This window comes from Curcuma longa, chromosome 6 (assembly GCF_044706935.1).
Source record: "Curcuma longa cultivar G26 ecotype Majalengka, Jawa Barat chromosome 6, ITB_CL_G26_1.1, whole genome shotgun sequence".
Classification (NCBI taxonomy): Eukaryota; Viridiplantae; Streptophyta; class Magnoliopsida; order Zingiberales; family Zingiberaceae; genus Curcuma; species Curcuma longa.
In genome coordinates this window covers 4,652,361-4,664,947 of record NC_133866.1, presented here as the reverse complement: position 1 = coordinate 4,664,947, position 12,587 = coordinate 4,652,361, and the positions used below count along the sequence as shown (strand labels likewise).

Below are 12,587 nucleotides of genomic sequence, written 5' to 3'. Positions count from 1 at the left end.
GCTCCGCACACAGGCATCGACCCGAGAGGAGCAGCAGGCGGCGCAGCAGGGCGGGCGCCGGGAGTCGTCGTCGGAGCGACGGCCGTCTAAGAAAAGGTACGTAGATTTTATTTAGTCAGTATGCTTCCATGATCGCGTCCCACTTCCATGATCGTCCCGACTCGATCTTGGGTTCCAGGAACGAGGGGGCCGTGACGGAGATAGTCCCGGCGAGGAGGGTCGGCGACGCCGAGTTTCCTCCGGAAGACGAGTATAGTTGGAAGAAATACGGCCAAACGAAAATTCAGAATTCCAAATTTCCCAGGTTATTTCTTCTTTCTTCCTTGATCCCATTCCCGAGTTCTTTTCTTTTTCTTTTTCCTCTTCATCCCACTGCAAAAGCTTGAATTGATGTACTAATCACAGGAGCTATTACCGGTGTACGCACACGAAGTCCGGCTGCGAGGCTAAAAAACAAGTCCAAGGGTCGACGACGACCCCTTCTTCAAGGTCACTTACATCGGGGAGCACATCTGCCAAGAATCCACCCCGTATAAAAAATCGATTAATTCGGTTCGATTTTGATTTTAAATTTTCTTATTCGATTAAACCGAATAAACTGAATTAACCGAATTAATTAAATTTAAAAAATAATTTATAAATTTTAAATAAATAAATTTATAAATCTCTAATTTATTAGTAAAATTTTTATAATATTTTAAAAAAATCGGTTAATTCGGTCGAAAACCGAATTAACCGATAAAATATCGGTTCGGTTTGTTCGATTTTTATTGGAAAATTCGGTCGGTTTGATTGGTTCGAAAAAAATCGATTTATTCAGTTTTTGGTTAATTCGGTTCGGTTCGATTATAAAAAAATTAAGTCAAATTTAAATAATTAATTTTAGATTTAATTTAATTTAATATAATTATCTTATCAAATAAATTTCGATACTAGTAAGTAGGATTCAACTCCACTCTTGTACGATCCTACTCCTCTTCCATCTTCTTTAAACAAAGTTTAGGGAGGACAAGCAAAATTTGTTTTGGCCACGTGTATGGCTTATTTACCAACCCCGCTTACAAAAAAAGAGGGCTGCTTTTCCCACCTCCCTTGACACCGCACCCCTCCTCCCACCTCCTCTCTCTCTCACTATTAAATTACATTTCTATCCTTTCTTTTTATTTATTTATTTTTTAAAATTTTTATTTAGTTTTATTTTTTAAATTAATTTTATTTAAAAATAGTTCTCATATATTTTTAATTTTATTTAATTTTATTTTTTAATTAATTTAATTTATTATTATTTTCATCATTTTTTTCAATTTTTTCAATTTTTATTTAATTTTATTTTTTAATCAATTTTGTTTATTATTTTTTATTAATATTTTATTTTTAGAATTTTATATAAATTTTATTTAGTTTTATTTTTTAATCAATTTTGTTTATTTAATTTTTTTCAATTTTATATAAATTTTTAATTTTTTTCAATTTTCATTAAAATTAAAAATATATATATAAGTAAAATAAAATAAAAAACAGAAAAAGGGTAAAATAGTCATTTGAATGAGAGAGAGGTGGAGAGGGGGGGGGGTGCGGTGTCAGGAGGGTGGAAAAACCAATTTACCAAAAAAATCTCACGCCTTTGACCTTTCTTTAAGTCTCCAACTCCCACGCCTCACCTACTCCCGCTTGGAGTCGAGTAGCTTCCAATGAGTCCCTAGTTGAAGTATCCTGCAGTATTGCTAACTGCATCGAAATGAAATTTTAGTGTTCGATTTGAATCATATAGAAGCTCAGTTCATGAATTTTTGATGACTAGTTTATTGGACTTATGATTTGCCAGCTTTAGATAACCTTTAATGAATGCTTATAGAATCTGCACACTCAAAAATAAAAGTTAAGAGGACACTAGAAATTATTTTTGATAAGGTTCTTTTGATGTTTAAGTTATAATAATGCTTTACTTGGATGGGATAAGAGAAAATTCATTACTGAAAGCGGAAGGAAAGGGAAGAGAAGAAAAGAGAGGGAAAGTAAAATATTTATATTATCTTTGTTTGGAAGAGATAAAAGGTTCATTAACTTAACACGTGCTACCTCATTTGGGAGGAAGGGAAAGCGAATGTTTGGAAGGGATGGAAGATTCATTAACTTAACGTGTGTTATCTTATTTGGGAGGAAAGAAAGAGAATGAAGATTAAATATATAAAATTATAAAAATATATTCACTTTTTAAAAAGATAACGTACGTAGAGGATGGATGAGAAATTATAAAATTCTGTGAATATTACATATAAAAGTTGGAATATAGAAGGTTCTAAAATAAACATGTGCTTCTTGGATAAGTTTCTATCATTGGAATAGAAGAAGATTATGATTTTCTGTTTCTATTCTCTTAAGTCTTATCCTCGAAAAGATTTATGGTGAGGGTCGACATCAATGTCGATGTCGCGTGGAGTGCAAGCAATTGGACATTGAACGGTGATGGCGCGCATTGTCTAAGGAATGACAACGTAAAGATGAGATATCTAAATAGATGACTTAATTTGAGAATTAATATTTTAAAATAGAAATAAAATTAGAATAAAATATTTTTGAGTTCCTCTTTCTCTTCCTTACATTCCAAATCGTAGTGTAAAAAATAATTCATGAACATGGAAGGATAAAACTTATCTTTCTCTCTTCTTCTCCTTCTTAACTCACTCTATCCCAAGTAAAGATGAAAATTCTTCTTCTCCTTATTTACCCTCTCCTTCTCTTTTTTAATAACATTTTATTTCAATATGACTTGAGTCTATTCGACCCACTCGAATTGCCACTCTTGATTATATTTATGCAAGAATTATAATAAAATAAATATTTTTTTTACAATAAGATATTAAATAAGATAGAATACTCTTTAAAACAATCACATATTAAAAAATATATTAATTTCCATATGAAGCATAACTAACCATTAGCTATATTTAATTTTATATTCTTCAAGGCTAAACAAAGTTGCATTTGCTAAATTTTTTAATATACACCATTTTAAACTAGGGGTATCAATTCGGATGGATCGAGTAAATTCGATTTGGATCAAAATAAGGATATTATAAAAAATCTCACCCAAATTTGACTTGAACGGTTGAACCCGAACTCAATTTAAAAATTATAAATCCAAACTCGAATAACCTGATTAATTTAGTTTTTTTACTATTTTCTCTCATAAATTTTTAATTCTATCTCATACTAACCTTCTGGTATTATATTTTTAAATCAAAATTTAATTTGATTTTAAAATAATGTCTCCATCTTAAATTCAAGTTAAATCGGATCAATCAGAATCCAATCTGATAAAAAAAAAATCAAAGTCAGATTTAGAATTCAATGAACAAATCATCTGCCCTAATTGCTTCAGCTACTACAAATTAAAGCTCTATATGCATCACTGTCTGATCTATCAACTTCAAACTTTGTGACTATTTATTTAGATCATAAGACCATTGGATGAGATTTTGGGATCACTCTACCATCGTTTGCTTGATTTTCACTATATCAAATTAAATACTTATAAATACAATCTAATGTCTCTAGAATATTATAACCTCTTCATAAATCTCATGATGGATTTTCGTCTCTTAATTAGTAGAATAATATAAACATACAAATAAAGATAAGAATATTGATGTGGTTCACAATTAATCTACATTTAAGAAAAAATAAGTTTAATTAGATAAATCTTTGTATGGAGGACCTTTTAATATTTCTTAAATTCCTCTTGCAATATTGATGGAGATAAGTGAAAGATTATTTCACTTTAAGAATAAATCTCTTCTTTGCACTTAATAATTTAAATTTAAATTACGGATAAAACTCTTCTCGAATATTAAGGATAAATTTAAATACTAAGAAATTGCATAATTAAATTGCCATAAATATTGTTCACTTTTGTTGAATTCATCAGATTGATAATTTAAAACTAGAAAATTAGTAACTGATTTTTTACTATAATGGTTAAGTAATTGACTTTGTCATATATATAAATAAATAAAATAATGAACTAAATCTAATAATCATACATTCTCAAAAGATTTATTTCTTATTTATATAATAATTTACATAAACAACAACCACAATAATAATAATTTTATATAAAATAAAATAAAAGTTAAATTTAAATATATTTGTTTATTTTTTCGGTAATATTATTAAAACCGCCGGCACGCATTTAAATAGTCACCGCCGCCGTGCGGCAGAGACAGTTCGATGGGCTTGAAGAAGCGTCCCTGCAGGCGCCGGCGTGAGCAGGCAAGCGCAACGGCGGAGGACCTTCTCACTTCCCTCCAGGACGACCTCCTCATCTCCATCCTCTCCTTCCTCCCCGTCAAGCAGCGCGTCGCCCTCTCCGCCGTCTGCTCCCGCTTCCGCCGTCTCCTCCCCTCCATCCCCCGACTCGACGCCTTCCGCCTCGACGTCCCTTCCGACGGCGTCGACATCAGCCAGCAGTTCACCTTCCCCCGCGCCCTGATCCGCCAATGCCACCTCGTCTTCCACGACGTCATCGAATTACTTATAATTAAACCCCTCGGGCAGCTGGTCGTCGGCGAACTCGTCGAGGTGGGCGTCGAAGACCTCATCCTCGAAACCTACGGATGCGAGAGATTGCTTATTCTCTGGGAAATCTGCAGCTTCTTCGGCATCAAGTCGCTGAGGAGTCTCTCTTTGCGCAGAATCATAGTGGGAGATTTCTGCGACCGCCTCCTTCCGGCCACCATCGCCTGCACCACCTTTCTCACCTCCCTCAAAATGGATCACTGCTTCCTCGGCCTGTACGGAGACTTCAATTTCCTTAACTCCTTCCTTGCCTCCTCCTGCCCTTTCCTCGAGACTCTGCACCTCATATATTGCCACGAACTCGACGCGAGAAACCTAACCATCCGCTCCACCTCCATTAAGCATCTAGTCCTGTTACACAAGGGCCCCTACATCCGCACCACCGACGTCTGCTGCCCAAAGCTCGAGTCGCTCACCGTCAACGTCACCAATGATCTGCGCATTGAAGCTGCCAAGGTCCAGCACGCGTCGTTACTTCTCTGCCTCGATCCGCCGGTAGATCCTCCAGATGCATTGATGAAGCTTTTCGGAACTGCTTTTCGATCCGTCCCCGCTTGGCTCATGCTGAATTCTAGCACAACCCCAAACGTAAGAGAAGATAGATAGATAGATAGATAGATAGATAGATAGATATTTTATGCACACTGACATATATAATTTGCTTTGATCGACAGGGATTAGCAGCAGAAAACGAAATTAATAGAATTGTTTCTGATCTGGAAGACAAAGAGGTCCTCGTGATCTTCAACCTCGACTTCAATCTGAGAGATCAATCGTCGACGATGATATTCACGCAGTTTCTGAAGAAGTGCCAGTATTATCACACTCATAACCAATTTGATATACATGTAGGTCCTGCTCATATACAGAGCACCAGGGACGATCAGTTGCTTCATCATGGATCTACAGATGCAGTAGAGCTAATTAAGTTACGAATGATCATGCCCGAGAAGACATTTCGAGGGTTTCTCTCGAAGAAGAAGGAAATGGAGGAGGAGTTAAAGCAGATGGGATTGAGAAAGCTGAAGAGTCGTACCAGCAGAGATCAATTCGAGGATGTATTAGCTTCCAATGAGTCCCTTGTTGAAGTATCCTCCAGTATTGCTAACTGTATCGAAATGAAATTTTAGGGTTGCTAACTTGTAATCGATACGAAGTGTTTTTTACCCTTTATCACTTTAGTGTTGGATTTGAATCATACAGTTCTGTCGTTATTTAGATGCTCAGTTCATGCATTTTTTTGATGACTAATTTGTTGGACTTATGATTTGCCAGCTTTAGATAGTCTTTAATTGATCGATGCTTATAGATTCTGCACACCCAAAAATAAATGTTAAGAGGACACTAGAAATTATTTTCTTTCTATGTTTAAGTTATAGAGAAAAGTTTATTAATGAAAGTGAAAGGGAAGGGAAGGGAGGAAAAAAAAAGAAAAAAGAAAAATGTTTATGTCTGAAAGGGATGTAAAGTTCATTAACGTACCATGTAATATCTTATTTGAAAGATCTATTTTGAATTTTTATAAAAAAATTCATCTTGTTAATTACTTTCAACTACTATTAGCTTGTATTATAACAGTTACAAAATTATAATTATTATATATGTTATAGCAACTATAATTTCTTACTATACTATGAATGTTAGATGAGCAAATCGAATTCATATGTAACAATTACGGTTTTATAACTGCCACAACAATTAAATAACGATAGTTTTGTATATGCTATAACGTGAATGATGTGTAAACATGATTAAATTTATATTGTAATAATTATAAAATTATAATTATTATAATGGAAATATTTTTAAATAAATTATATTTTAATTATATTTAAACAACATATTTGATAAATTTAAAATTTAGATGGAAAATAAAAATATTGAATAATATTTAAAGATAAATGTATAATTATACGTGATTGCGATTGCAACTTCGAACGGACGAACACGAACGGCGCTCGAGCCGAATACCGGCGGCTTTTTCTCTCACACGTCATCATCTTCTCTTCTAGATGCTTCTCCGAAGTCTCTTCTCGTCCCTTTCTCGATCTCAGCTCCCCTTCTCGCCGTCTCTCTTCCTTCGCCGCTCGATCGCCGGTCCTACCTCGCCATGGATCTTTCCTTCTTGTCGCCAGACGGCGCGCTTCGGATCCGTCTTCAGGGCCTCTTCTGCCGCCACCGGCGGCGACTCCCCGCGGCCGCCCGACCCGCCTATTGTTCCTCCAACCCCTTCCAAGGTCCTGCTTCTCCCTCTGAATCATGATTTAGGGCATAGCTTTCATGCGTGTATTCCTCTATATGATCTTCAGAAGCTAGATCATAATCGATCGATTTGCTTATGTGTTGGCTGAACTGATGAAATTGATAACCGAGCTTTGAAGCAGGCGGAAACGGTAAATGGGATTGAAGCAGCGTTGGGTTCGACGTTCAGTTCAGATCCCTTATCTCCTCCATCGAGTCCCCTAATCCTTGTTATCAGCGGACCAAGTGGTGTTGGCAAAGATGCAGTGATCAAGGTAATATGCCATATTTGCTGCATATGTTAAGGTTGCCCAACCTGACTTGAGCATTCATAATCAGTGCCATGCGGACCTTTTTCTAGATTAAAACGTTCCTTTGTCGATGTGTCTGACAATATCTACTGTTTTACTTGATTTATTGCACTCAACAGATATGTGGAATCTAGGAGGGTCTCTCATCTTGTTAGAGGAAGATGTTTACTTTATGCAAACTCATTTGAGTAAGCAAGTAAGCAAAGAATATTTAACTCTTTTTGTTTAACCACTAGTTCTGAACCAGAAGGCTAAATGTGGAGTCAATTCTTCTATTGTAGTGGCTGATACACCATTGTCACTTTGTTTATCTTCATCACGGACAGCCTATTAAATTCTATACAATGCTATTACTTGGGGCTAACTTTCCAAATAATGTTTCATGACCCAACAAAAACCTAAAAATATACAAATGGTTAGGCACCTTGATAATCGATCATGTGAAGGATTTATGCCTCATACACACCTAAAAAAAAGCAGGCAATTTTCATTATCATGTGAAAATCATAGAGCATCATTTTATTATTTTATGCAATTTTATGATCTATCTTGTTAGAGGAAAGATGTTTACCCTTATGCAAACTCATATGAGTGAGCAAAGAATATTTAACTTATTTTGTTTGACCCCTAGTTCTAAACCAGAAGGCTAAATATGGAGTCAATTCTATTGCAGTGGCTCGTGCACTATTGTCATTTTGCTTAATCTTCATCGTGGACAAACTGTTAAGTTTGATTCTCATAATGCTATTACTTAATGGGGCTGACTTTCATATAATGTTGCATCACCCAATACTTTTGGCCCATATAATGTTGCATCACCCAATAAAAACCAAAACGTAGGACATTTGGCCCACAGACTTGTCATAAAAAACCAAGCGGTTAGGCACCTTGATGATCTATCATATAAGGGATTTATTACACCTAAAAAAGAGAGGCAGTTTTCATTAATGTGTGACAATCATATAGTATCGTTTGAGTCAATATTGCTGTCAAGATAAAATCAGTTTTTTCTTTGAAAAACAAAATGCAATTAAAGATCAGTTGAATATCCTGAATCCAATTTATATTTTCTGTAAATTGAATTGATTTTTTTAATTTTCAAAAAACATTTATTTGATAATGTAACTTGTGTCATGTTGTCATACTTTTTTCGTGTTTTGTTAGAGTCTTGTGTCTGCAATCGTGTTATGGGGTGGGTAGTGTCTGTTTGATTATCAGGTTGATTCTTTCATTCTTTTTCTGTTAGGATTTTGTTTTCATCGAAGCCTGCCTGATCATGCTTACTATTGTCTTAATAGAGGCTACAAGAAGTTCGGGAGGGGATTCATTTTGTTGTCACAGCAACTAGCAGAGCACAACGTCCTGGTGAAGTTGATGGGAAGGATTATTTTTTTGTTACAAAAGAGAAGTTCCTGTCAATGGTTCAAAGGAATGAGCTATTGGAATATGCCCTGGTTTATGGTGACTATAAGGGAATTCCGAAGCAGCAGGTATGCACAAACATTTTGCTCTTATCAAATGTTAAATCACTTATCACGAACAATTACTTCAGTCATAGAATTATTGTACTAATGTTTGATTTACTATAGATGGTTAATGTTGGCAATCTTTCCTTGACAGGAGAACAACAACAGATCTTAATTTTAATTTTAGGAGGAATTATCTCTTTCATAAACTTTAGAAGTCTTTTCTTCTGCTATGATGCTTAGAGTTATCATTGTGCACATTTCCTTTTCTTATTTTTGTCATTATTTCAGTGATTATTTCGTGGCACATGTTAATGGAACAATATTTTCATTTATCTGATTTGGTACATTTATCTTCTATGACATCTCAACAAATCTTCATCTAGATTCGAGAATACATGGCTAAAGGTTTTGACATTGTGTTGAGAGTGGACATACAAGGCGCTTCGACTCTGAGATCAATACTAGGAAAATCAGCAGTCTTCATCTTTCTGGTCGCAGAGAGTGAAGCTGCACTTGTGAACAGACTTATTGCTCGTGATACAGAATCACCCGAAATGCTCTTCGTTAGGATTGCCACAGCCAGGGAGGAGGTGAAGCACATGAAGAAATTCGACTATGTGGTCGTCAATGCTGAGGGGAAACTTGATGGTGCAGTTAAACTTGTAGAATCCATCATCGACGCGGAGAAGGCCAGAGTTTCACAGCGAAGAGTCGAAATCTAGTCCAGTTCTTCAAGAGGTAAGCATTACCTCTTTCCCCTTGCATATTTGATTTACTTTCTGTGAAATAATTACTTCTGATCTATAGGTATCGTTTGCCGGTGTCAACTCTCAAAGTAACTAGTTCATTTCTTTTAGTTGGAGCATGCATAACTTATCAACCACAACTTTGTTATCCCCTTTTTTTTTACCTCAAATTTGTTTTTCGATCAAAAAGGGTGGAGATTTTGTTGTTATGATGCAATTATTCCCATTTTTCTGATCTGTTGTATCAATTGCGAAGCTAAAGTCATCCTGCTGCTAGTAAATTTCAGACAGAAGTATCATCGATATCACCCAAACGGGATCTAAAGGTCACTATTTGCATGATCCTGATTTACTATTTTGTCAATCGAAATATTTCATTTTCTTTCATCACCAAGTTAGGTGTCTATTGGTAGCCTCATCTGTTAAATTCAAATTTTAAATGGAATGAATATTTTAAAGGTCGATTTCTGAGGAGTTGAGGAGTTGTGCTTCTGATTTATTGATAGACAAACCAAGAGAAAGAGTTGTGCTTCTGATTTATTGATAGACAAACCAATAGAAAGGTCGTCTATGTTCACAAATATGGAGTGTGTGTGTATATATATATATATTTTGATGTCTCTACGGGTGTAGTGTAGTATTAGAGTACTTTAGAATAATAAAAGGATCAAAGTATGAATTCTAAATAGGACGAATATTTTAGAGGTCTATTTTGTTGAGTGTGTATAAGTTATGTTTTGGATTTATTCGATAGATAAATTGCATTAGGCGGATAAAATCTGGACATCTAAATTATAAAATAATTATTATCTTAGTTTTATGAATTTGCAATGTTATGATACCCTTAACAAAGTCAAAAAAAATTATAAAACTTATAATTCAAAATCTAATGTATGTAAATTATGGACGAGACTTATGAATTTTTTATATTATCTCCTCTTTCTTTCTTTTTTTTTTCTCTCTCCTTTTTAAAGTCTTAAATGAATTAAACTTGTATGAGTAAGTTTGATATTCCATTTGATAAGAATTTATTTTTATTCATTTAATACATATAAAATTAATTAAATAAATAAATTTAAATAATTTATTAAATTAAATAAATGAATTTGAACATATATATATATATATTCAGTTCAAAGTTTATGATTGTGAACTTTCATCTATAAAATTTTTTATCTACATCATAAATAAATAAAATTTTAAAATAAATAAATTAATTTATATTATCAAGTTTAATAAATAATTAAATAAAATTAAAATTATAAAATTTTTGAATAAGTTTGAATTGAAAATTTAATTTGAATAAGTTTAATTTAAGTTTAATAATTATTAGATGGGCTTGATTATCTTATCGTGATCATATCTTCAGATTCTATAATGCACAGATTCTATAATGCAAGATGTTGGCTGAATACACTAGCTTATTTCTTTAACGGACAAATTAGGAGAGAAAACCGAACGTTAATTTGTTCGCGCGCTCGACCGTTAATTTGTTCGCGCGCTTCTATTCTTGTCCCTCACAACCCCAAGAAGAACCCCAAGAAGAATGAGATCAACATTCCGCGGTATTTAAGTACGCTTCCACCCACTCGTGTTGGAACCCGCTCCCCCACCAGAGTGAGAATTCATGGATCGAATCCTTAGCCAAATCCTGGACGCATGCCGGCACGCTCAGGAACTAGACCGCTCGATCCACCTCTCCGTCATTAGGGGTGAGTATTCGGTTAAAATCGAACCGAACCGAACCGAATAAATCGAAAATCGAATAAATCGATTTTTTTCGAACCAACCGAACCGACCGAATTTCCCAATAAAAATCGAACAAATCGAACTGATATTTTATCCAAATTTTTTTAAATATTATAAAAATTTTATTAATAAATTAGTTAATTCGGTTTTCGAATCGAATTAAAACCGAAATAACGAACCGAATTAATTTTTTTAAATATTATAAAAATTTTATTAATAAATTAGAGATTTATATATTTATTTACTTAAAATTTATAAATTATTTTTTTAATTTAATTAATTCGGTTATTCGGTTTAATCGAATAAGAAAATTTAAAACCGAAATCGAACCGAATTAACCGATTTTTTTTTAAAAAAAAATAATCGAACTTCCGAAATAACCGAACCGAATTAAAAATTCGACCGAATTAATCAAATTTTTTAAATATTATAAAAATTTTATTAATAAATTAGAGATTTATATATTTATTTACTTAAAATTTATAAATTATTTTTTTAATTTAATTAATTCGGTTAATTCGGTTATTCGGTTTAATCGAATAAGAAAATTTAAAATCGAAATCGAACCGAATTAACTGATTTTTTTTTAAAAAAATAATCGAACTTCCGAAATAACCGAACCGAATTAAAAATTCAGTTCGATTTGATGATTTAATCGAATTTTTGTTCACCCCTATCCGCCAATGCCCTCGACCGCGACTACCTCTTCACCCTGCGAAGAGATCGCCGTCGGCTTCCACCAGGCCGCCGCCGCGCTCCGCGCACAGGCATACCCGAGGAGCAGCAGGCGGCGCAGCAGGGCGGGCGCCGGGAGTCGCCGTCGGAGCGACGGCCGTCTAAGAAAAGGTACGTAGATTTTATTTAGTCAGTATGCTTCCATGATCGCGTCCCACTTCCATGATCGTCCCGACTCGATCTTGGGTTCCAGGAACAATGGGCCGTGACGCCGAGTTTCCTCCGGAAGACGAGTATAGTTGGAAGAAATACGGCCAAACGAAAAAAATTCCAAATTTCCCAGGTTATTTCTTCTTCTCGATCCCATTCCCGAGTTCTTTTCTTTTTCTTTTTCCTCTTCATCCCACTGCAAAAGCTTGAATTGATGGACTAATCGCAGGAGCTATTACCGGTGTACGCACAAGAAGTCCGGCTGCGAGGCTAAAAAACAAATCCAAAGGGTCGACGACGACCCCTTCTTCAAGGTCACTTACATCGGGGAGCACGTCTGCCAAGAATCCACCCCGTTCCCCATCCCAGCCATCGCCGCCGACGAGGGCGATGATCCTTCGGTCCAATTGCACCTCCAAACGGGGACGTCGTCACAACCGCAGCTGGGCGGCGTAAACAGAGCCCCCAGCGAGGGCCCTTCGGCCCAGCTCCAAGCCACGGGGACGTCGTCGTCACAACCGCAGCTGGGCGGCGTAAACAGAGCCCCCGGCGAGGGCCCTTCGGCCCAGCTCCAAGCCACGGGGACGTCGTCGTCACAACCGCAGCTG

The 12,587-nt window shown here is 35.4% G+C and overlaps 2 protein-coding genes across 3 annotated transcripts; both read left to right on the top strand.

Moving 5' to 3' along the window:
- Positions 1 to 4,230: 4,230 nt before the first annotated feature.
- LOC141830472 (uncharacterized) lies at positions 4,231 to 5,708 on the top strand. The gene is made up of 2 exons (XM_074717901.1): positions 4,231 to 5,166; positions 5,253 to 5,708. The coding sequence occupies exons 1-2, from the start codon at positions 4,231 to 4,233 to the stop codon at positions 5,706 to 5,708; spliced, it is 1,392 nt and encodes a 463-aa protein (XP_074574002.1).
- Positions 5,709 to 6,509: 801 nt separating this feature from the next.
- LOC141831016 (guanylate kinase 2, chloroplastic/mitochondrial-like) lies at positions 6,510 to 9,816 on the top strand. Of its 2 annotated transcripts, none has more exons than XM_074718467.1 (5): positions 6,510 to 6,815; positions 6,963 to 7,094; positions 8,429 to 8,620; positions 8,983 to 9,337; positions 9,407 to 9,816. In XM_074718467.1, the coding sequence occupies exons 1-4, from the start codon at positions 6,591 to 6,593 to the stop codon at positions 9,319 to 9,321; spliced, it is 888 nt and encodes a 295-aa protein (XP_074574568.1). In that variant the 5' UTR covers positions 6,510 to 6,590; the 3' UTR covers positions 9,322 to 9,337; positions 9,407 to 9,816. The 2 variants fall into 2 exon arrangements, with proteins under 2 accessions (XP_074574568.1, XP_074574567.1); XM_074718466.1 differs by having other exon boundaries at positions 6,960 to 7,094.
- Positions 9,817 to 12,587: the final 2,771 nt, after the last annotated feature.